The 26,042-nt window shown below is 41.0% G+C and overlaps 1 protein-coding gene and 1 non-coding gene across 9 annotated transcripts in view; one reads left to right on the top strand and one right to left on the bottom strand.

The window, feature by feature from the left end:
• Positions 1-26,042, top strand: part of LOC107274767 (calcium uptake protein 3, mitochondrial) — a 40,071-nt gene that overhangs the window by 8,752 nt on the left and 5,277 nt on the right. For all 8 annotated transcript variants that reach the window (XM_025091956.1, XM_015754257.2, XM_025091954.1 and 5 more), the window contains exons 2-3: positions 23,388-23,529; positions 23,877-23,987. In XM_025091956.1, the coding sequence (XP_024947724.1) occupies positions 23,424-23,529; positions 23,877-23,987 (217 nt within the window). In that variant the 5' untranslated portion in view covers positions 23,388-23,423. The remainder of the gene's footprint in view (positions 1-23,387; positions 23,530-23,876; positions 23,988-26,042) is intronic.
• Positions 17,749-17,821, bottom strand: Trnar-ccu. Its single transcript has one exon. It is a non-coding gene; the product is annotated as a tRNA-Arg (tRNA).

The following is a 26,042-nucleotide window of genomic DNA, read 5'->3' on the forward strand; positions in this document are numbered from 1 at the left end:
CCCCCCCCGTCTCCGGCTCCTCCAAAATGCTCTCACCCTTGTGCCTGCGCACACTTTCGGGCTATCTCGATCGCAATATTTTTACCCGCCGCGGGGCACCCTTATAATGGTGAGCTGTTTTATCCTAGAAGGAACGTCTACATTTCCCGTAACCTGCCGCATTCCTACCGCGAGGACCACCTTCATTGTGCGCCACCATAAACCTGGCAAAATTATAGGCCGATCCAAGTTCAGATAGGATCTCCCCTCAATTCCCATGTCACTTTTTGATATTGTCCTTTCACCGGGACCGCCGTTTAACAGCAATTTTCCTCATTCTGATCCATCTTAGATAGACTTGTATATTTGTGTACTCGAATCCTCAAGATTTTAGAACATAGGCATGTTCATTCTCTCTTAAGAGATTATTAATATATAGACATATACTACCAGTGTCGATATAGACTTTGTGGATTTATTTCTTATCGGAATGTCCTGCATTGGCTCATCAGAAAATATGAGTTTTGCAGAAACGAAATTTTTTTTTCAAAATAATATTTTTTTTTAAGTAATGAAAATTCGAAAAAATTATGAAATGTCCACACTCGTCACTCAAAACCAATTCCCATCGAATGATACGTCCTGGTAATTACCAGTCTAAGCATTAAAGATTAAAGAGATATCTTACGTAGAGAGAACTCTTTCTTTGCTGTAGGTAAACGAAAGGAGGCAATTCCCATGTTAACATAGCAGTGAACAAGCTTCGTGGCACAGAGAACAACAGCACTAAAATAGCAAGGGTTCGGAAAACGATCAAGAGCCCTGCGATAGCATCGGTACCGCATTATGAACCCTACTCGAGTTACACTACAAATAATACGTTTTATAGAAGCAGAGCAGGAAAGGGATTCGATCGTTAGACGTGATCTAAGATTTGTCAATGGCGTCTCGAGCCTATCATTCTTCTGTTTTTATTGCTTTCTTCTTTCATCGCAAAGAATTTTTTTACAACTCTTCCGTGGGAGATCGACCAACAGATTTTTCCCGTTGTTCAGAACGCCAACCGAATTACAGATTCCTGACTGCTGCGTCTCTCTTCAGATATTTTGTCCTTCTTATGGGCATCCCCCACGATACTGGTGATACATTGGTAAGACGACGGCCATTATCATTACTATTAATAACGAACAACTCATGCGAGCGCTTATGGGACATTGTCCATCTGAACTCCAGGACACGTGCCTTTTCTAGAAAAGTCGTAAAAGTCGCGAACGTATATTGGCATCACGAGTGAGTTAATTAAGGCAGATGGTACACCCAGTAAGTATCTCTAATCCCTCTCGCGATCTTTATTGCAACAGTATCGTCGTTACGTTCGTTAAGACGAAACTACGCATCCGTCCTCGAGTTCACAAAGTAGCCGCAAGGCGGAGCTAATGTGCCGCATGGTGAAATGTTCGTAATTAAATATTTGGTACTGTGTCAATGCTTGCAATGGTCACAACGAGGTCACATTAGAGGCGATTATTATCCTTAAAATTAGTAAGGTGTCTCAGCAACGAACAAGGTCAATAATTCTAGTTAATTGGGATAAAACTACGGTACCACGATTATATAGTAGCCAGTGGAGGAACTCCCATTGGTAATTAAGATTGAAACAAGGTGTGGAGTCGTTTAAAGGTAAATTCAAGCAACTTCGTTTACGTGACGAAAGAATTGTAATCCGTGCACGGTAGTTGAGTAAATTTATGGTACAAGTTGATAGTTCAGACGTTTACTACTTCTAGGCTTAAAATCGTGGACACTACTAGCCTACATCAATTATTCAGGAATCCAGTGTAATTAAGTACTTAATTGTCGTGATTAATTTAAATCTGATTAGCAGTACGGCATCTCTCGTTTTTCCATCATAGTGTTGTATAAGAATCTTACTAGCAGTTAAAAAGTCCCTAGATTTTAAACTAGCACCATGTCTCTCTAATATGGCTTCTATGGCGTTAGAAATCGGTAGCGATTTCTCACATTCACGATATCCACTCCGATCGGTACCTACTGACGTCATGTGGGAAGAGAATGAAAAAAAGAAAATTGAGTTGCATCGGATTAAGGAAAGCATTCCGAACATAACAATAAGAAGGACTGCATTGGGTGAGCCCGGTTAACAAAATTCGACGCCTTCGAAGCACGTTGCGTTGGCGTCCCTGTCGGTACGTTAAACGAGAAACGTGGCGGCCGCTGGACGATCATCACACTGTCTCGGCTCGGTTTCACGAAAGTCAAGTACCTACTTCGAAAATCTTCGAACGATCTTACTCCCGATCGGTCATCCGGTCAAGTGTGCACGTTCAGAGTTAATAACATGGCCTCAAGGGGTGCGGTCGGCCCTTGTGTCAAATAATCTTCAATAGTGCCGCTCCCTTTTCTCGCGCCCCTACCACCGATCATATCGTTGATACGACTTTGACTTAATAAGCGTAATCCAACAAGTCTATTGTGCCTATGCTCAATGGCGTAGATCTTTTTTTTTCGTCTTAATGTTGAGTTGCGTCTGGAAAAATCTTTTAAGCTTTTATGTGAATTTTTATGAAACCCAAAAAGAACCTACTTTAAAACCCAGACTGTTTTATGTGCTCTGTTGACATTTTATTGTATTATCTTTGGACTCCTGAGATGTCTTTAAGTGTTACGTAAAATATATAAATTTCGTCCTGAGCTACCTTAATCCGTAGTATAGTTATTGAACATGGAGATACCAGCTGTTTCCGTGACGATTCTTTTTAAATATGGTTATATAAATTCGAGCGTATAGGAGTACGGAAGAGGAAATGAGGTCTTGAGTGCTTCATTTTATTAACCCTCATATTAAGGCGCTCTTAATGATCTTGAAGGAATAAAAAGAATAGAGGGAAGATTTTAAAGGACAAATGGCTTCATTAAAGGAGATGGCGCCCCAAGCTCGAAAACTCATCCACAAGACTGTAATAGACCGTGCGTACCGTAAAACGTGATGATAAAAAAAGAAAAGATCCAGAGCCGTGGAAAGCGAGCAAACCCTTCGCCGTTGACTTATGACCTTTCGCCGAGGTTTTTGTATTATTTTCACCCTCGGGGTGAGAAACGCTTCACGCCTCGTTTCAATCTTTTCTTCCTTTTTCTTCTCTGTACTTCTTTCCCCCATAATTTCAGCTACCATAGCTAAAAATGTTACATGCTTATCTCTGGCAATTCGTGGATATTTCATTGGAATCTCATAATTTATTCGTCGGACGTCTCGTCACGTCGGATACCATTAAGGACGCGTGGGGTATTGCCCTAGGCATTGAAAATGCAGAATTGATTGACCGAAGATGATATATCACTTCGCATAAATTCTGACGTGAAAACCTGCGAATACTCAGTTATACCTATCTCAAGGGTTTTGGGACGGATGATGCACTTTTAAGTGAAAGCACATTTTACCCGTCGTCGCTCAATCCTCTAATTTGACAGTGATGAATCAAGCGTCGCTCATTCAATATTCACTAAGAATTCAGTCGGACCGGGGCCGCCCTTTTGATCAGACGAGACAGACAAATGACATCTACTTAGCGGCAAGCTGTGATTCCGTATGGGGTTTTGCCATGGGACACCATAATACGAATATGGTGTCTTTTCTCCGACCAGCATGTGTACCCATTAATAACGAGAGAAGATTTCTGACAGACATTTGTACAGAATTTTTCACGTGCTCCGTATCCTGCAAGAAATTTTATCGCCTTCGTAACGCGAACAGGTCAAATATCTCGAACCGTACTAAATAATCAAAGGAAAAGATGGTGCAAATAACTTTGCAAAATTTCAAGGCAAAAATTAAATCAAAGATGCTCCTAAATAGTAATTTTTGGATAATCCAATAACGAGAACAAAATGAAATTTAAGTAATAAAAACCAAGACAAATTTGGTAAAATGCTACAAAATGAATAGTTCCATCTCACAGATGATGAATGAATCATACCTTTTACATATAACCGAGGATATTGAAAAGGCAATAGATAATGTCACACCTAGACATGAAAAATTGATGGATACGTCAGATATTGTTCTTACTGCATATTTCAAGAAAGGACGAAAACAAAGTTTCTTATTAATTGAAATCGATAAAGTACACAGGATTAAAGAGGGAGAAAATGGAGGATGTAAAGGAACGAAGATCCTTATTAAGATCTGTGAAATAAAAGAAAGAAGCCCTTAAGACAGATCAGAATTAAATAGCGATTTCACCAACATGACTATTGATACCTAATATGGTCATAAAATCTATTAAATAATCCGTATTTTTCTAGCTGTTAAAAAATAACTGATATAATTGATATTTTGAAAAAAGACAAGGATATACATGATCCACCTGTTTACAGACCCATTTTTTACTGCCGAAGTCAAGTAGACTGCTTGACACAGTTATTGGTACATTAATCCTCCATATGGTTGGTATAAATTCACATCGGTCATCTTTTGAGCTCCGAATAAAAAAAAAGCCCTAACAAATATGCCTTACAAATGTTTAAATCGAAATGGAAGATACTTAAATACAAATAACAAAACCATATTATATCGAGGAAGGACAGAAAGTTAGTAACTTCATATAAAAAATATAATACAATATACAGGAACAAACTTAGACTCTATATTAGCATACGATAGCTATATCAGTTAGATGAAAAATTGAAGGAAGATCATTTTACATCTACGGTTAGCAGATTCTTGAGAAGACCGAAAATTTGTCACGTTTCATATTCAAATCGAAATTTTTGGTTCCGATTACTCTTTCAGTTTTGATTCAATTATTCCGAAAGTAATTTCAAAATTATTAATCATACAAAATATGCGCTCAAGTCCGTCGTGGGAAGAAATCTATGAAAATCCTATTATTTCAAATTTTTGTTTACATTTTCTTATGGTAATGAGAGGGTCAGATCCCCCTTAAAAATTGTGGCGTTTCTGCCCTGAAAGTAAGTAAATTCAAAAAGAGTCGGTGGAAACATAAGGCTCTCAATCTCAGGATGGCGAGTTCGAGCCTCAAATTTGGGCGTATAATTTTGTTTGTCCAATCTGTCAAACTGGTAAAAAAACTGAAGCTCGATAATTCCCAAAAATAAAAAATAATATTATTAATCCCCGTTCAGCCAGCATCCCAGCGAATATACCGTCCCAAAAACATGTTACTAGCCTAAACGTTAATAGCAACCTAATGTATTTATAGAAAGTCTTTCGTAACAGAGATTCTCAAGCACGCCAAAACATAAATTTCTAATCACCCATCGTCATCAGTAAATCGATATCCATCACGTAACCGGGGATTTGGCCTACGAGACTGACGCTAGGTCATGCCGACACGTAATAAGAGTGCGCCTATAATATCACAGGTAGATGCATAAATAACGAAATAAACAATCGAATAAACAAGACAGCAAACAAGCTGCCTCCGTCGAGTCTTCGCCACACCCTTTCCACGCGTGGGTAACGAGCAATGCATCTTTTACAGTGCTAACTTAAGTATCCACGTGTATATACGCACTTGCCTGAATACACCATACAGTCCCTACTTACCTACGCCCTGCGAAATGCATTCGCCTCACTTACGCTATTCCTGCATCGGTCCTTCCTCCCAAACCTGTTCCTATATCGTATCCGATTCCGCGCTAACGAATGATACATGCAAGGTGTGTACAGGTACATGGTATAATTAGCGGAAAGTTCCCCTTCTGTACGGTGCAACGATGCAACGATGCAACGATGCAACGATGCAACAACTCTATACAGCTGAAAAGCATCGTTTTCTACACAGCGAAGTGCAGCGATTAGCCAACTCGGTAATAAATGAATCGAATCAATTGACAAAGAATTAGTCAATACCAACGTATTGACGATATAAAGATTCAGGATGAATTTTTTCGAAAAACCGTATACAAATATATTTTGAATAAAAATCCTTGTTAACTTTAACTCACAAATAGGTCTTGTCAGTACGTAACATATTGCGTTGTATATATTGTATTGTTAGACATTGTACAGTCTCTGTAGTAAGTGATAAAGTATCGGGTATTATCTTTAGCCTGCCTGTGTCGTTAAATCACTCACCTTTTTTACGTGTAACAATTTTTCACACGAGAGAGACTTCTTAATTGTTTATGACGATACTTTTGTCTCTTATAACAATGGAATGATGAAATAGTGAAAAAAGGTGAATTTACATTCCTTAGGGACACTTATAACTATAAATGTAAGTACATACCGGTTTATAACCGTGGCTAATATAAGTGCTATACTGCATGCAATTCAAGTGCGTATGATAAGAACGCATTAAATCACGCACTCCGCTACTCCGCACCACTAATAAATTTCGTATCTGTTCCGCCTCCGCTGAGAATATTTTATAATTTTTGGTAAAAGATTCTACTAAGTATATCTGTATATGCGCGAGCCAAAGGCTGCCGGCTTAACGTGCAAGAGAAAAAGATTTAAAGCTGCGCACGCGATATTTAAATTTTCAATTTATGTTACAGTCCGCATCCTCGAGTTATGCACTTTTGAGTTCTCACAATGCTCATTGCGGAATACCATTAACATTACTATACGATAATCGAATGTTGTAACGCGCGAATCTTGCCCATCTCTCTTAGACCAGTAGTAAAGCATGTGTATGATACTTGTTTGAATTATTTAAACGAGTTCAAAAGTATAATCAATTTAACTGACTTTCCGGTTATGGGCGCGACGATCATTGTGGATTCCCGATAGTGTTTTCAAATTGAGCCTGCGAGACGTTAATTGCAAGTTAATAGGGCTTACATCCTATGAATCAGGCTGGTGCGTGGCGCCTAGACAGTTATCGCAATTCGTTACATTTAAATGGCTAATGACCCGTTTAAAGAGAAACAACTCCGGTGGCCTACGGGCACGCTCTTTACGTGATCCCTAACGGCAGCCAGGGTGGGCCAGCTCCTGGTGGTTCGAGAACGGACTCAGCGTCCATTAAGTAACTAGAAAAGAATTCTTGACCGTTAGTCCTATTCTTTAAGGAAGCTACACTGTCAATAATCAGAAAGTACTTTAAAGATTGTTATAATTTATTTATTTTCATTAATAAGTAACTCGATCGTACATTGTGCCTGATTAATAATTTTCTATATATTTATGTAACGAACGAACCGTCCATTGAAATTCAGTAGGACTATAGAATCGTGAGAGGATCCTCTGATTTGTGTTAATCACCCACCTAAGATGACGGCTAAGAACGTGGGAGGAGTCGCTAAAGAGTGATGTGATTCAGTTAGCCAGGCTTCTATCGTTGCGCGTTGATTAAAGGCGGCTCGTTTTGCGTGACTGCCTCGGGATACAAAGATCCTCGAGTTCGGGTTAAACTGGCAAACGATCCTGGTAGTTACGTTGGCCTGCGTGTAGCGTACTCATATGTCGACCGTTTACATATGTGTATATCGGGTACGTTCACGGTATACGAATGTGTCTATAAATGGCTGCCAAGTTTTCGGCGTGAAATGTGGCACCGCCACTGGCCGATCGATTACTCGAATTACGTGTAATGAGAGAGCACAGTTGAGATGAAATATATCGGGATACTTTGAAGATTCCCGTCCTGACGTGGTTAAAGAACCATCGTAATCCAGTGTGAAATAATACAGATAAATAATTATGTAAATAACTTTTGCTCGACACTGAAGGGGTTCAATAGTCCTGCATATTTTAGGAATAAACGTTTTCTTTTATTAGGTTAGACACGTGTTTTATTGATATACATAGAGCTTGTGCGAGTTTCATACCTCTGTCGTGACCATGACCTACTTCTAGACCATATACTGTATGCTCTACCTGTTAACCTATATTTCATGCTCGAGTCACTTTGAATTATATTGCCGTACGATGCATGCTACAAATCAGCAACATTTCGATATCTGCACACACGTCCACGTACTCATTGTAATTCATTAGATAATGTCAGCAAATGTTCTGACAAGATATATTTGTTCTACGTACTATCGCGTTCTGGTTTACTCTGAAATATTTTGTACCGATTGTCAAACGTCCTTTGGAAACTCGTACGGTTGGCTGATTGTAAGTATTTATGGTATTCACAGGGGAATCCGATTAAACGGCTGTGAAAAATTAAGAAACTGTCTTGTAACTCATGGGATACCTTAAGCCCGTTTTACATATGAATTTTCGGTCGGTATCCTTTTCAGGAATCCTCCCTGTTCTAACGAAGCAGCATCATTCTTCCCACACTTTCGTTTCATCCCTTAACGTCTCTTGGTATTTCTACTGCTGGCGGTTGGCCACGTCAACACAAGACCCGCAATAACTTTTGGTAATGACCTGCTTCAATTAGGGTACTCCATAAAAATACCATAAAATCCTAGAAACCTCAAGGGATTACAGAAACGACCGGGGAATCGGGCTGGTCTGCGACCAAGTGCCTGCGCGTACCAGCTAAGGGTGGATACTCGCATCTCGATTTGTTGCCACGTACAGAAAAGTACCCCGAAAAATTTAAGCAAATTTATTATCCACTCTGCCGTCGATTTACTCCCAGCTATATTGGGCTAGAAATCATAGCAGTCGCTTATGTTAATACCATTCTGGAAGTTACGTGGAATTAATTAATACTCCATACATTTTTAATCGACTACAGGTATATTTAGAATTTTAGATCTCAATCTATAACTCGTAGATAACACAGGGTATCCCGCTAACCAGAAGCTGACCAGTCCTTCCCGAAAATTACAAGGGCCCAAACAGTCATTGATTCTCGTGGACCTATAACGACTTAATTACCAAAGTTAAAAAAATAAAATCCATAATTTCTCCACATGTGGCTCCAGTCCGGGACACGTGGGGTTACAAGCATTCCCGCGGGGCCTTTATAGACTGTCTTATACTCACTCTCATACGCATGCTTAACGTAGCCCATACGTGCAGTGTGTGCCGCCACAGCACGCATTTAAGGGCAACTCCATAAAGTAGCCGATGTACCTTAGTGGGTGGGTTGAGTCTTGCTCTTCTATGTTTTTCACTATGTATATAACCCAAGGTATGTTTAATACTCCCTATGTTTATGCATGCGGCTTATTTGACTGCGTGTCCTACAGGACATTATGGGTCCAGATACGACACAGATTGAAATTGTACCATATGAAATTATCCCTTAAATGGAACACCTCTGGTGATTGTCTATGCATCAGTAAACACACAGGTGTCTTTTTTTTTCTGAAAACACAATAAAATACTAGAATACAAAGCATCGGTCCCACGAGGAAATGTAAATGGTTTAATTCCGTTAGGACTGATCATGAATATATTTTAATACATCTATCTGGGTGGTCAGTTCACTGCATACCTAAGCTACTTTCCTCTTGTAAAGAAATTTTTTAAAAATTTTATCGTTGTTGCCAATAGTTTTATTTTCGTTCATAAAGGTCGAACGATTGTTTTTTTAACGGAATTGATCTAAATGTTTTCTTGTCGTCGGTCTCATCGAAATCCCCAAACGGGTTCAGTCCGTTTTCAAATGGACACGAATTTCTTTATGACTGCTCCTCGTACAGTAATTATACGGTGTCCGGTGTGTCGCACCAACTATTAACCCAGTTTATAACCCTAATCACCTTTCACAGACCCATTGTCCCCGAAAGACACGAGTATCGGTCCCATGGTTTTGGGGTTCCGGACCCAGCGTACACGAGAAATGCCTCAAAACGTGCTGTGTCGCGCGCAACTTTATGTGACAGCCCGAAGGCTAGTCTAGCGAGCCGCGACGAAAGAGTTAAGGGTGGAAACTCCCACGGCTCAAACCGTCCGGACGCGACGCCAGTCTGTCGCATGGTCCCATACAGTTTTATGGGTTTTCTATAACAACCGGAAGTGACACCAACTTGATAATTCGTATTGTCCCTGGAGGACTTATGCCCTATATAATTTATTATGGAATTCCCACCAATCAAAATCATTCATTCCATAAATTAATAAATTTATCGATAAATATGCTTATCCCGTGACATTTCTTAGGGATAATTGTCATTCTTGACAATGTACGTAGAAATTTTATTTTTCTTTACTCATACAAGATACCTTACGTACATATAAAACTTTCAATGACATTTTTGTTATGATCAACCATACCATTAAAGTACACCTAAAAATGCTCATGAATGTCAGGGTAAGAATTCCTAAGTGACAGTCAGGCTCATTGAATAATCAAGAAATTATAGAATATGCCTACATTTATGACTTTAATGGTATCTCAAGGAATAGTCTCGTTGTAAGCAAGCAATAATTTAAAAACCTATATAGATTTCATAATTCATAATTTTGAAGTTTCCAAATATTTCGTGATAAACAAACATTTTACTTATAATTATATGCGACGAGAGAAAACTCTTTCATATATCTAATTAGTTATATTATTATATACATGTATAATAGTATCCAATAAGTTTTCCATGTGATACGTAAAATGAAATTTTCTTCAAGTAGTGTCGTATCTAAATATATTCCAAAACTTTGCCGTGCAATAAATTACATAACCATTGCCATGCTACTGTCTAACGAACTACCACGCATCCTCAGGAATTAAGACTATTCTCCTCGCGACATTTTGTCACGGCGCGCACTCCTACGATTCCCGTAATCGGCTGATTGCACCTTTGATTCTACAAGACGAGAATAACTTATTCGAGGCAAGGGTGCGCCACACTCACGGATCCTCATTCGCTAAACGGTAAATTGAATAGCCACTGGAGAGAAGCAGATTTTGTATATTTTTTGAAAAAAAAAAACAACAGAAGACAGGGGCCGAAGAGATCGTAGTGACGAATAAGTCCGGATGATAATTTATCTCAAAAAGTCTTTTCGACACACTCCTACCGAGAACACTATCCTGCCTTACAGGTAGGTATATTTTACGTTTCACCAATCCCTGACCAAGTTCTGACAGATCGCAAAATTGTGGTTTACCAAAAATACGATACCTACACTTCCCGTTCAAGCAGCATCCCATCCATTAAACATGAATAAAAGAAACAAATAATTTATTATTTTTATTAAATCTAACGTAATATCACATATTGAATAAAAGGATGTTGTAAAATAAAAAAACATCTGCTTAGACAAAATATCTTATCGTCAAGAAAGATTCCCTGAGAAAACGCAATAAATCATATAGACTCCAAGCAATGATCAGGAACAAAGGAAGCACTGCTCGTAGTACGTGTGACGTAAGAAAGCGTTATCGCGGTAAAGATGAAAGAAAAAATTGCGCGTAGCGCATCGAACCGAACAGGATACGGTTACGTTAACGTCCGTTACATATATGTATAGGTAAATGTATCCCTTGCTGGCGAACCGACACGATCTGGAAAGAAGGGCCGTTATCTCTGGTTGGACGAGCCGAATAAAAAGTCCAAATCCCAGAACGCGTGGGTCGAATTCGACGATAAAGCATGTTGTATAATTACAAGGCAAAGATAGAAGCGCCCTAGGCGATCGACGCGAACTCTAATAGAGATGCATCTTGTTGCCCTTACGAAGAAGTGGAAGGCGTGAATCGTATAACCTATGGACGAATCTATATATCCTATCGTGAAACTCCCATAGAATCTAGACTTCAGTGGTTAACTGGTACCCTTGAGATGACGGAGACAAAGTGAGTCTAAGATTTCTTGCGAAAAGTCTAACTATAGTAATTAGCTGTAGCCAAAAATAATATTTGTATTAACACATACGTCATTCTGGACACTCCGAGCCTAAATCGAAATTCGGTTCGTTCATCCTGACAGTTAATATTCGTCCACGTTCTTGACACAGTCTTCGCATCGTAATTTCGTGAGTCTCTTGTTTGAAACTTGGCGAAAATCCGCCGGCCTCTTTAATGCTAATCCGCCACTTAGCATGTCCGGGCAGTCGTGTTGCACTTTCAAAAAGTGAAGTCTGCACTACGTCTCGATCTGCGATAAACGATCGCGCAACGAGCCATCCTAACAAATGTTGAACTTTTCTTTTATTATGGCAAGATACCGTAGCCACGTCGATCCGAAGGAATTTATCAAGAAGAATCCTTTCTGATTTTTTTTTTTCAAGTATTCCTTCCTACCTACCTTTATCCTGTAGCCTCTCAGAAGAAACTTTATCCAGGGTTCATTGGCATAGCTTTCGTATCCTCTTGAATCGACTGTGTTGTCAGACCTGATAAGATTGGTGCTATGTGCTAAGATGCAAGGAATAAAAACAGTTTACCTACCCCAAGTGGATTAAATAACATATGAAACCTTGAAAAATCAAATTTCTCTTGAACAAATCTAATCGACTTCAGCCTCGAGTGTTTTAATCTCATCCTGATTCCAGAAAAAAGTCGTTTCGCTCCGGTTTCCAGGAAGTCTGTTAAATCCCGACAGCAGCATCCTTATAACAGTTATAACCCTTCTATACCATATCGGACCAGGAACACATCCTGCAAAAGGATTAGTCCTGACTTTCCTGGATTTTTTATCAGCAATGAATCAGATACGAAGGTAGACCAGACTGAGACGTTCCCTATAACCATATTCAGGGATTTAACACTTCATTTTTTTTTCTTTCCTTCAAGCTTCAACTTCGGTATCGTTCGTACCAGTTCTTGTTGCCCAGGGCGTTTGATTCTTCTTCCATACTTCTTCTTCGTCCTCCTTCTCCTCCTCCTCCCTATTCATACCGCTTCCTCTCTTTTTTTCCCCCGTATCGTCTTCTCTCTCTTAGTCTCCATTTAAGCCTCTTTCAAACAAGACGATAATGAAGCCTGACTGCAATAGCCGCTTGTATACCTGCCCTCTCTGGGGCTTTCTTTTATCTCCCTTTTTGCACGTCTTTCCCGACTCCTGTACATTCCAACCATCTCGAGACACCTGCTCGATCCACTTCCTGCAAACGAAGTCGTCGCGTCGGTAACTTTGTAGGTAGGTACACGTCGACGAGCGACGGGTCAATGAAAGTGATTTCTTTTCAAAGACTCCAGAAATTCCCGAGACCTTGCGACCGGTTTCCCGAAGTTCCTTGCAATTCAAGGACAAGAAACATGTAGGTACGTAGCACAGCTTCTACGTGCCAGAGGACATTTACTTCAGGTCTAAAGGCACAGTTTAATTCTCCACTCAACTATCAGTTTCTAAGATTCTATTTTCATTCCACAGCACCTCTTCTCTTTCTTGTGCCTTTTGCTCCGCCATAATAGAACCCACTGCACTTCTTATCATCTATTGCACATTATCACCCGTCGTGACTGAATTGATTTGGTTCCTGTACAGGAAATAGAACTTCTTCAATATATCGCGAGAGTCGCGTGGGTCGCTGAAAGGTGTGTCGCTCTTAAACTTAACTCTGAGTACCTATACGTTAAAGTGGAAAATAGGAGTATATAAATATGGAATGTGAGAATGTGGAATGAAGCATAAAATCCAAAGCGGATTAGGTCTCTTCCGTCACTTTCATCTCTAATCCATTCAATCGATTTTCTTCCTACGAACACGAATAAGCCATCCAATGATCTACGGATGAAATTAAAATCTTATTACAATACATATTTATTTATTATAATTAAAAAGAATTCCTTCGTCGTCCGTCATATCTGAACTCGTCACAATTATCATCCGGCCGAGTGACGTTACCGAGTCTGAATTACGTCAGTTCCTAAACCAACTCATACTGACACTACGAGGGTGTCCAATGCGCGAATCAACGCAGGGAAAATTTATACAACACGATTTAATAAAAACTTTGAAATATCGTGTGGGCACGTTTACACGAAACGATTTGACGACAGTACCCAATAGAATGATCCTCAGCATGCCAACATGTAATCGAGCTCATTGTAACTCACATTCGTCATTGCAACACGAGCGAACGTCCTCCACTTTCCGACAGTCATTGCATATTACTCCCAGCACGATATTACACGAGTAAGTAACGAGCATCGCGAGCAGCCATGACACCCTTTAGAGAATTGCACTAGTTTTGCATTCAACGAAAACGATCTTTCTCAGGAATAACGATGCAGCCTGACAGCGTGCTATCCGCATGGTGTGGGTTGAGGAGAATCAAAATGACAATAGGAGGCGATGACATCTAGAGGACCTAAAAGATAAACGTATTACCATAAATATATCCTTCGTCCAAGAGTAGGTGTAAACGAGAATGGATACTACGTACTTCATTTTGTTACCATCAATAATTTATCTACGAAATGGGTATATTTATTTATAATATTACTTGTACCGACTCGAATAGTTTCAAAGCCATCGCTACGTGCGCATAAACCATCCAGTGCATTACACATTATTGTCCAGGATACTCGGACGTTATCAGCGTGCATTATAGATGCAGGTCTTCTGTGACGAGCGGGTGCATCAACTAATGGGGTCCAACCTTTTTCTTCATAGAGGTGCAATCGACAATGCTGTGCTATCACTCTCGTTCTCACATGAGTGATCGATCGGACACACACGCCGTCGAATCGACGATACGTAACAAATCTTATTGAACCAAGGAATATTATGCAATTATGGTATATCACGAAGATTTTCAATCTTCTAACTACGTAAGTACGTGTATGCTTCGCTATATATTTATAGCTCCCGATATACTTCCTCACGTGTAATATGCCTTACGTGCAGTAATGCTTCACGTGTACTCTTCCTTGATAAACTAACGGAATTTAAACGCGCGCTGGCAAATATTCTTCTGAGGAATATAGTGGCACGTACGAATACGTAATGTCACGAGAAACGAATTCTCACACGAGTATCGCGTGCTACTCGCGAATATCTTTGGTTCAATTACCGTTCGATAACGTCTTATTAAACGGCTTCAATACGTAGTTAACTTTTGGAAGAATCTCAAAATTATGGAAAATTTGAGCCTTTACGGTGAGGAGTTGAGAGGCCGTGGTATTGGGGATCCGTGTGCTTGAGTATTCTTTGGGTTTTTTAGCTCTCTGGTAAGGTGGATTAATTGAATATTAGCATCGAGTATGGCTTGAGCTAGGTTGGGCTGGTCTCGGCGAAATTGTTATTTATTGCATTACGTACAGTGTTGCGTATAAGGGCGCAAGCTATCTCGGGCGAGCTACGCTGTGGGCGATTCTTAAATCATAATCTCAAATATTCAATTACCGGCATTGTTCTACCCCTTGATACATAGCGTGGTAACACGCGAACGCTTTTCTTCTTTTTTCTATCTTTTTTTCATTTCCTTTCTATACACAGGGCCCATCGCCCTCTCGCTAATTTCACGGTGGTTTAGGATAGAACGTTAATTAATTTAGACGAATTGCGACCATTACTGTATCTCATTAGCGTAACTCATCGGTTCATCGTGAAAAGCAATTGTTCTCATTTGCTAATGGTGCGAATATATATATGTAGCTTAATACGTATAATAAATCTCATGTTATAATGCGATTTCAACAATATTGGCAACATTGGCTGGTCAAGTTGCATTTATTACATTGAAGTAATGGTTATACAATAGGATCTCATGACAGCTGTCAAAGTCAACTGGTAATGCATATATACTCAATAACCCTGTATACATGCACGTAGATACGTTCGATCGCGTCTGGCCCGTAGCCGTTAATTAAATCTTAAATCAACCGGTGAGGTACTCTTAATTTGTGAGTCGTTGCGCTTCCGCCATTAATCATGCATACCAAAGCGATTAATTCGGTTCGCGCTGTGCGAGCAAATTGCCAAGCAAATTTTCTATCTCTATCCGATCGCAAAGGAGAAGACTCCATGGATAAAGGTGGCTCGGTTGCTTTTACGCCTATCACTCAAAGTCGCCACGCGACTCGACGTGCCGGGGTGAACGGATATCGAGTAAGTTTCTCTTAGCTGAAACGTACCGGAAACGTGGCTAACGGAAACGTATCGCGCGCGTTGTAATTCCGCACGGTTCTTCGGTACAGGAGTTTATCCAGTTCTACGTGTTATTCTGTACACTCGCCCACCGGGACCATATTCTTGATTCCCCTTGATCTCATAAATCACATCCTACGACCTACTGCTCGGCGCAATCGCTATCGCGGAGATGCTGCGCTCTTGTTTTATCGCACTCCGCTTGCGGCACGCGGATACGCATCTCGATCCTTCAGGCTGGCGATTGCGGTCTGCGATACACGGGCGAAAAAGCACCCTGCCATGGGACTCGCTACCGGTCCTTCTGGCGGGATGCTTTAAATGTTCTCAACGTTCTGGGTGAAGTCTTGGAACGTGGGATGGACTCTCAAAAATCCTGGGAATCGTGCGGAACGGCAATTAGCCTTGCTGTGGGACCCGGTCTGTACGCAATCGTAAATATGCCTTTGCTAGGATCCACTGACAGGTGCACCGGGTATCCTCTATGCAAAAGAGAAATCAATAGGGCAATAAGATACGGTAATACTCGCTGGTATCTCGTATAGGTGTTGGTCATTTTATTACCTTGAGGATGAATTACGAGTAGGCAGAGGGATGCGATCAGAGTGATATTATATAAGAATTGTTGAGAATCACTGGGAATATATTAATGTATTTATAAAATATCATATTTTCATAGTATTCATTATTGGGTTATACGAAGAATTTTGGATCTTTAAAATTATCCACTGGTACAATATTTTGAGAACATGCATAGGGACACTAATCGAGCTGAGGTGATCGGAACTGACAGTAACTACCGTCCACTTCAGTTCGATCAGGAGGGTTGATTTTATCAGGGACATCGACGTAAGATAAATTCCTGAGCGTGGCCAACCCCTCCGCCATGAAATCACGAGTGACTGGATTGACGCGCGATACGTGTCGCTACGATTGGAACGGTCTCAGACCACCCAGACGATCCCTTAAGTGCGATCAATAAACTTTCATTGCTGGCCCGAATATTCTAATCGCTCTAAGCCGATCAAACAATTCGACCTGTGTTTAACAACGAGGAAAGACAAAAATTAATTTCTCTGTTAAAACTGTTAATCGCTTATTCTGTCCTGCGGATAATCGCCTGTCGCCGCTTAGAAATGAAATCAACGTTACTTCTATGTATTCGCTAGCAGCTCCCTAGAGGCCTAAAGTGACCTGCTGTAATGTATAACGATTGTCTTATGCAATCATAAATATTCAATTGAGCTTGTTATTTCTATGACGTTACTTTCTAAACACTCTGGCGCCCATCTGCTGTTTGACTGCACGAATTTATTACAACAGATTATTTTATAAACACCCACCGGCAGTTTTGACTGTGTAAAGAAAGACGCTGATTATACTTACGTGAATTGTCTGTTTTCTCTAGCTAGACTCACTTCCACATTATGATCTCGTATACCAAGAAATCAGCTCGTTCACGAAAATACATACGCAAATGTACATACGTATACCGATGGAATTTCAATTTGTAATTCTAATCTGTATCAAGCATCCAGATTTTCTTTCTAATAACATCTTGGATTAAGTTTTCTAAAAAAAAGTCATTTGCACGGAAATAAAGTACTTCACGTTCGAAATCATCGGCGCCTGATGCCTTCCTGTTGCAATCGTCTATAAATAGCCTAACACGTGACACATTTCGACTGATGGGGAGCGACCGGCGATTTCAATGACTCAAGGAAGAATGTAGTTGCAGTGAAAATTCTGCTTACCATAAATACGCTAAAGAAATGTTATCGACTCGCTGATCGATTAATAACTATAGTTCGTCAACGAAAAATAGATATACTGTACCCCTGGTGGGACTCGAACCCACAACCCCCGGTTTAGGTAACCGATGCCTTATCCATTAGGCCACAGGGGCTCGTACTTGAAGGGTCTGCCCTTCATTGAATCTGCTCTATGAAAAATTTGTTATCGTACAATAATTATGAATTGATGCATTATAAAGCATTCGTATGAGATTACACGGTTTTGAAAAACTTTTAAATGCCGTGTAGACTACTTAGCCATCGATACTGTTTATCTTGGCTGTGTGGCTACCGAAGTTAATAATTCCAAAGCTCGTTCTCAGGTAATTCCAATGCAAATGCGCGCACTTGCCCCGCACCTCGAAGCACTGTTATCTGATTTCAATTTCTCCGCGTAATTGCTAGTGCGCTGCTGCGTTTTCCGTAAGTATAGTGATGGGAGGCTGCGTACTCGTACCATTATGCCAAGAGGCTCATACACCTCCCGATAGAGATTACCTTTAATGCTCGAATATTAACACCTTACGCGACCCTCATTATTCAAATTCAAGTTCACACATTTGTACAAGCCTGTTATTCAAATTGGAGGCAAAGTCGTGGAGTGCGTGATAGTAATTGGGATACGGTGGACACGAACTTTCAATACTACCCGGCAGCACAAGAGAACCTCTCCCGTTTAACCGCACCTTGCGTATAGAATAGCGCCAAAGGGCAGCGCCAGTCAGCCAACCTAACCAGCCCTTCCGTCCTTCTCCTCAGTTGGCAGACTTTACCGCGAACCTTCAAGACATTAGGGCCATCCTGTTCCCCTGTAAATTACATTACCGCAGCTCCTACTGGTTCCGTTCCGCCATTGGAACGTCCACGCGAGCCTAATTATCAATCAATTTCAGCGCAGTCCATTTTCTACCTACCACGCAACACTTATACAGCCGCGCCCCTGTGGCGCCCTTCTATAGATATACACATGTAGTTATGCGAAAACCAGAAGATCCCGAACCGAGATGCACGAACCTTAATTGCTAAAGTTATGCAAAAAAAGGTCTTCTAGAAGCCTCCTACTTAGCATAATGTTTCTCGCGTCTGTGATTAACCGAAACGCGAACATGCCGCACTAGGTAGCTATTTTGGAATCCGGCAGAATCGATAGTCGATACAACGACAATCGATGATCGATCTTAATCACGATCCGATCAGTTCGACACGGATGGATCGTATACTAGTTTTTCTTGACACGTGCTGGTCCTTGGTAAATTATACCGATTAGAAAGAGACAAACGACACTTTTAAAGCGTCAAGATCATTTGTACGGAAGTATCACATTGTCTTTCGCATATCTCGCATCGTTATGCCATCGGCAAGTTCCTCTTAACGACCATTATGCCACATAAATTATTGTGGGAAACACATTAACGCCGTTAAACAAAGGATTTATGTCAGCACCATTACATAAATTTCAGCGCGGCAAATATTTCCCTCGTAAATTAGCAGGTATACCATTGGATATTTATGGATGAAGATCTGGAAGATCGCATCTACGGTCGCGAGCAGACTGCCATATTCTTTGGTTTGTACCGAGACAAGGTATTTCTCTTGCTCTCTCTTTTTTTTTTCTTTCGCACCAAGCAAGAAGAAGGAGCTGCGTCCTTGAATTCAATAGACGGAAATGGCATTCTGATAATACATTGTAATTCACTTCCGAATTCCTCGAGCTCGTCTCAAGATTATTCAAGATCATTGCCAGTGTCTAGACCCACCACGTGCTGGGTGGTCTGCCCAGCCAGGACTAACGCAACATTACGCATACGAGGATCGAACTACGTACTCGAACAGCACTCGAACGTACCGGATCGAAATCGTTACGGAACACGTCGAGCTGACATGCACCACACGTGCACTAGCATAGGCCTTTACCTTCACAGAGTCTCGCACCCACGTATGAATTCTTAAAGATTCGATCCTCCTCGAAGACATCACTCGCCAACTGGCGATCTGCTAGCCGCACACGAGCCAGGTACGTGCACAGTTATACGTGAAGATAGAACCATAAGACACGTTATAGTTGGTACTGTTGGTACGGTTGGAAACAGGATGTCGTAGCTCGGTTCGACCAGTGAAATAATTTCTAGAAGTTTTAAGGGACGAATTGCATAAGCGTGCACGTCGGGAAAACTTATGTGTCGCCAAGCGAGGTACCGTATGGTTCTTATAACGTCGATATCGTACCTGAAGTCAGCAATGAATCGACAGTGTCGTTACTTTGAATACTTTGGCGCGTAATTCAAAATCTTTTATTTCAATTGCATAAACGCCCACGTACGCAAAAACTTGGATGCTTGCAACTTCTCTCGTGGCTATGGTAGATAAGTTCCAAGATCAGCATCTCTCCCTGACTTACTCGAGTGCGATGCGTGTCCGAGTTAAACGCTGTACCAGTCTCCAGCTTCCCAGTTCCTCTGGGACGTTTCAATCTTCCACGATGAGAGGGCCAAATTGCACTGTTACCAGTCCTATTTCGCTACACGACGTTATTATGCAGTCTGTTGTGTCTAGTCCCTAAGCCAGCCATTCGACCGTGCTCTTGCAATGGGGCAGTGGGCGTAAGCGAGACGAATTCATGAGGGAGGAATAAAGAGAAAAAAAAATGATAATAACGCCTCGACAAAGATCCGATTCGGCATGTTCCTCTATCTTTTGAGCCTGAGATGCCTTCCGTCGCGACGTCTGTGAAAACTGGGATCGATTGTTTTTTGATGCGCGTGACGAAACGACCCTCCGGAAATGCATTATTGCGTGCAGCTTCTCTGAATGAAACCTGAAAAATAGACGGGCCCTTGGCGTGTGCCGGGTCAATGAACTCCTTCGTCAAAAAACTTTGAAATTTCATGAAAATTTAAGAAAATAATAATAACTTTATTTAATGACAATTCTATTTTTTCATTAACCCTTACTGCGTAGCGTCCACATAAACATCACATTAAACCTGCTACCTATCTCTCAGATTGTCACTGCATCTCCACTCTCATAATAAATAGTGTAATCTAGAAATATATAATTTTTTTATATCTAAAAAAATTAATTTGTCATAAAATCAAGGTTGTAATTTTATGTAATTTTTTATTTGCTTGACACAATCGGTAAACACTGCCGTCTTAACTCTCAGTTTTTAAAGTACCCGTCTGTCAGACCTAAGGTATGAAGTAAAAGTTAAATTGGCTAGGTATCAAACTTCGACGTTATTGCTTACGTGTATTCCTATACATATGATTGTGAGATTTAATCTTGCCACGTTGACTGACAAAATATATACAGCTGTTTCCTTTTTACTAATGGTCTTTCTTCCTTTTTACAACGTATACTCGTTTCTACTGTATTTCTTCTATTAGAACAGATCCAAAGATAGCACGACTATTGTCCTCATCAGGGACGTCCTGTATGCGCAGACTCGATCACGCCGCGACTCGTGATTTGAACTTGGTTAAACAGGTTCCTGCTATAGATAGCTGATGAATTTTCTGCAAAAGCGAGTCACTGCATTAATTAACCTTGCTACGCGGCAAAGTATCTTAAGTAAGCGGAGCACTCGGTAATTGCCATGCGACTCTTGACGCCCCGTAGTGCTTGTTAACTTCGCAACACGTTTCGGCGAATCTGCTTAAATCTTGGTGAGAAAAAGAAGGTGTAAGAAAAACATCACGAGATACGTAATTCGGGCACTCTTACTTCCTAGAAGAGAGAGAGCAACGAGATTGGCTATATAGTCGTTAACCATACAATAGTATAATAAAGCTAACCTAACCTACAATTTTACTTCTTTTACTTCACCCATCTAATTTAATCACCTGCATAACAAAGGACCAAACATGGAAATCCCAAGAAGCGTTTACTCGATTGACAACTGTATTCGCACGGACAACGCCGTTTCGACTCTGAATAAAAGATGCGCAGACTCCATGGAGCGTAACACGGAGCAATGATATGTTCAGGATGTAGCATGTGGCATCCGAAAGGCTCAAAACGTTGCGCGATGTTATATTCATCTCGAAGCGGGATCGACTGAATTTTATTTTTAACCAAGATCGACCAATCTACGTAGACTTCTTTGCATCCAGCCATTTAATAGCAGCACGTGTATCTTAGAGGAGCTAAAACACGCTTAATGCCGTCTCTCGTCTACCACAGAATTAGAAAATTGCCGAGCGTGATGGCTACAGTCATATATAACGCTACAGTCCACCGGCACATATTATCCAAGGCGCATATGTGGTCCACGGAAGCTTCTTCGTGTCCTCTTCCTTTTCTTCTGTCCCATCTACTCAGTCAGGAAGAACTCTCGATTGAGCGATACCGATCTACCCGATTTTTCAATGGGATCCTGGAGCTTGATTACGTGCGGCAGTTGGTCACTCGTAAAATGATCCCTGCACCACCAATTTAAAAGTCCCGCTAAGGCAGGCTGGTCAGGGAATTTCTGACCGGAGCAAAAACTACGATTCGCCTGTCTCAGATGCTGCTGGACCAAGCATCGTCATTGGGTTCTTCCTGAGACGCGTAGAAAGGGGCCACCTATCTATATACGGTTCTACACACGAGCCGACAAAATTACTTTTCGATTGACGCTGCCGATCACTCGTTGCATCCTTTTTTTCTATATATGTGTCTCTTTCTATAAGCCCTTATAAAACCCAACAAAAGGCACGGCCAAATGCACCGCAGCGCTGCGCATGCGCGACGTGCGCCGCTCAAATGTGCTCGTAAATCATAAGACGGGCGGACGTGATGTCTCTTGGTAAGGAGAGCAAACTCGCCAAGATACAAAGCCAGATTGAATATCGTGATCGGACGGATAACGTTAGGACCAAGGGAGCTTTCTTTATCTTTTATCTTTCTTTTTTTCCATTTTCTGCACGTATAAATAGCTAACGTTGCTCTTTTTCATGTTAATGGTCATCGTTACGGATTCTACTGCATATATCCTAGCAAAAAAGCGTATTAGTTCTTTTGGGCCAGTTTCTAGGTCACGTAGCTATCGCGGAAGCTCAAGTCCGTCAAGCCACCTAGAGCATAGCTGCTCTCAAATAATTTAAAGCTTGGTTTATTTAAGTTACCCGATCTTCTGTTGGCACGAGAATTCGTCAGTCACGAGAGTAGTCACTCGTCCAAAACTCAGTGCCAAATACCTGACTAGAAAGATTCGCAAATTTAGCGAATTCTATGAAACGCATTGTATATACAAGTCTATATGCCCAACTCCATACATAAGTATGGTTGATCATTTAGGACGTAAAATTATCCTTTGTCGTTAACCGGCATACTTACAATTATTAGTAGAAGTAATTCTATTTTGAAGTTTTCTTCTTATTTAATCGCATTCCGATGTACGTAAAGTTGGCGACTAGCCAAGTAATGGATGTCTGGCTGAGGTACCTATCAACAAATAAATTATTTGTTTCTTAATACGCTCTATGATGTATACGTATAGAGTAATAGTGAACCTCATACGTCACGCGTGAATATTCTAATGGGAAAATACAAATCTCACTCGAGCTCAAGATCTCTTGAGAAACTTTCACTGCTAAAAGCGCGATAGAAATGTTCGACGGGTAGCAGAATAAAAATAAACATCGATCTTACAACGAAAACTATTTTTTATTGTTATATCCGTATCCTGTGTTTCAGCACGATGACGATTTAAGTAAAGCTGTGAAATTGACTATGAGGGAAAGACGGTTTATCAAATTCGCCTCTGTGGAGTACGACGGACAACTTTACATGACACCCCAGGATTTTCTAGACAGCGTAGTGGAGTCTGTACCAAGACGTGAGTAATCAGAAATGTTAAATACGAGTGAAGGAGATAAAAATAATAATAAGTCAAGAGCTGATTTCTCGGTAAGGATTCTCGAAATTTTTAACATTCTCGTATGTCTACCAAATACTCACGGTTCTGAATTCACTTGGTAGTAACGAGCTTGCGTTACAAATATTCACTAGAAACGCGTGCCTTTCGTTTCTCACTCTACGGAGCTTCTCGTTATATTATTCTTTTGATGTGATTTCTCACCCAACCTTAAATGCCAAGAATCATCTCCGATCCAATTGTGTTATTTCAATAAATATCTAAACCGTATTCCAAAAAAGCCACATGTCTCTCCGTCTGTCCTTCAGCAAGGCTCAAGAGACGCATCCTATCGGATCAGGAACTGGAAGTAATGAAAAATGCAACGCCGTCTCTTCGCCAAGGGAATACACACATGTTCCGGAATTTGCGAGACAAAGGTAAAACTCGTTACTTCCATAAAGTCCTACGTTCTCCAATGTTCCTATTGACATCGGCTTGATCCTTACTATAGCCATATACATATACAAAGATACAGTTGAGCATCCTGCAGAAAACAAGTGACACGATCCCAAAAGAAGGATCAAAGATAAATATAGAGATTCCCGTATCGATCGATCGAGAGTCGCCAGGTAGCCATAGAATATATATATATATATATATGTATATATAGACACGTACATATTACGTATGCATCCGTTGCATATCCTGGAATCCTCAGTTACATTTGAACGAAGAAAAAGCCTACTAACGAGGAGTCTCGCGACTTCATTGAATTTCGCATGGATTTCGATCGCACCAGAGGATAAGGTACCGCAATGCCAATATACGAGTTTCTTCTTAGGCAATATTAAATAAGCGGAATTAAATATTGCACCTTGGCCATTTATTTGTCAATCTGATTCGCACGTCGGCATTCGCCTATATCTCTGCCAGGCGAACACACGTGGAACTGCAAGTCCGTATCATTAGTCAGGTCGTGTAATAAGGACCGCGTCGGGCTCGTGTGGACTTTTTCGCAGTCGCGGCTGTTTGTCGCGCTAATGGAAATGCAAATAATGACAGGGCCAGTTTCGCACCTTCACTCTTTAATAACGAGCTTCGCTCTCGACATCCCTCCCGACCCGTCACACGTGCTGCAGTTTCTTTTAAGGATCGTGCGTGCATGCGTGGGAATTCCAATGGTAGATAAACGAGCTAACTTTGTGCGAGGGGTCAGACACACGCCCCCCTCCACCCCCGGAGAACCGCTCTGCGATATACAGTCTGCTCGCAATATTCCAACGTTGGAGCTTGAAGCGCTGTGACACACCGAGTAGCCCGATGAATTTAAAAGATATTCACGAGCCTTTTCGCACGCGATACCACCATTCGTTATGACGGCTGTATTTCGTACTGGCTCCGGTACCGGGTCTTCTCAATAAACGAGAAACCGAGCACGGTTACGTGGCTCGTTAATTATTTCCGCTTAGATATAGATACGTTTCGAAACAAAGAATTTTTATTCGTATACACACCACCCCCGCTTGGCATGTCTTTTAAGATTGCCACGACGTGGGGCTGCTTTATGAATGGATAGGGAAAAAAAAAAATCCCTTCGACACCAAAGGGAAAGCTCTTCCGTCACGGTCTTTATTCACGGCTTTCCTTAGGCTGTAACGGTATTTATTTATGGGGTGGTTACGATCCGTTAAAGAGACTTTATATTATATACGCTCTTCAACTACGTAGGAGGGTGCCGTAAGGGACTATATTTAAATCTGACGTTCCTTGCGATTACCATTAAATTCTAAATTATTGATATCTCATTCCCTAGGGTGAGGTCTTTCTAGGGGGTAGACACTCGGAACCATATAGTCCGTGAGAAATTTCACAGATAATGACTACTGACTTTTATCAACTTCGTTAACGTCCTTCTTTCTTTTTTTATACGTCTAACTGTAATCCACCTTAACTTGCTCCCCTTGATGTCTTCCTCGGAAAATCAAGGAGACGCATTGACTTTTTCTTTGCTTCACGGGAAACCAGTCGCCTCGATTCTTGATAAATATCCAAAAAATGTTGACCTTCTCAAATTCCTCGAGTACAGGTTTCCTGTTTTGCGGCGTCAGTATCTAGGACGGACATTTACAAATGGGAGATTCCATTGAACACGCAATGGGCGGGAAAGTGATTGATTTCTTGGAGAGTGCGGACGTTTTAAAAAGTCCAAACCGATCCGTAACGTTGAACTCATCGCTACGATTCTGACCACACTTGGTTCCAACGAGCTCCGAGGCCACCCTGACCGTAACTCTTAATGACAAGTAATTTTTCAGCATCAATTAGTTGGCCAGTTGAACACGTTTAATGAGACCCTTGTAATTCTATCTGTGAGTATCGAAAAGACGTTACCGAGAATGCCGAACAACATAGCCGTACGTAGGCCTTGAATTACTGTGTACGGTAGGTACGTGAGTCTCTGGTTACCGTAGGTAGACACGTGTACAACCTTA

The sequence above is a fragment of the Cephus cinctus genome, unplaced genomic scaffold, assembly GCF_000341935.2.
Source record: "Cephus cinctus unplaced genomic scaffold, Ccin1 Ccin1_scaffold0101, whole genome shotgun sequence".
NCBI classification, from domain to species: Eukaryota; Metazoa; Arthropoda; class Insecta; order Hymenoptera; family Cephidae; genus Cephus; species Cephus cinctus.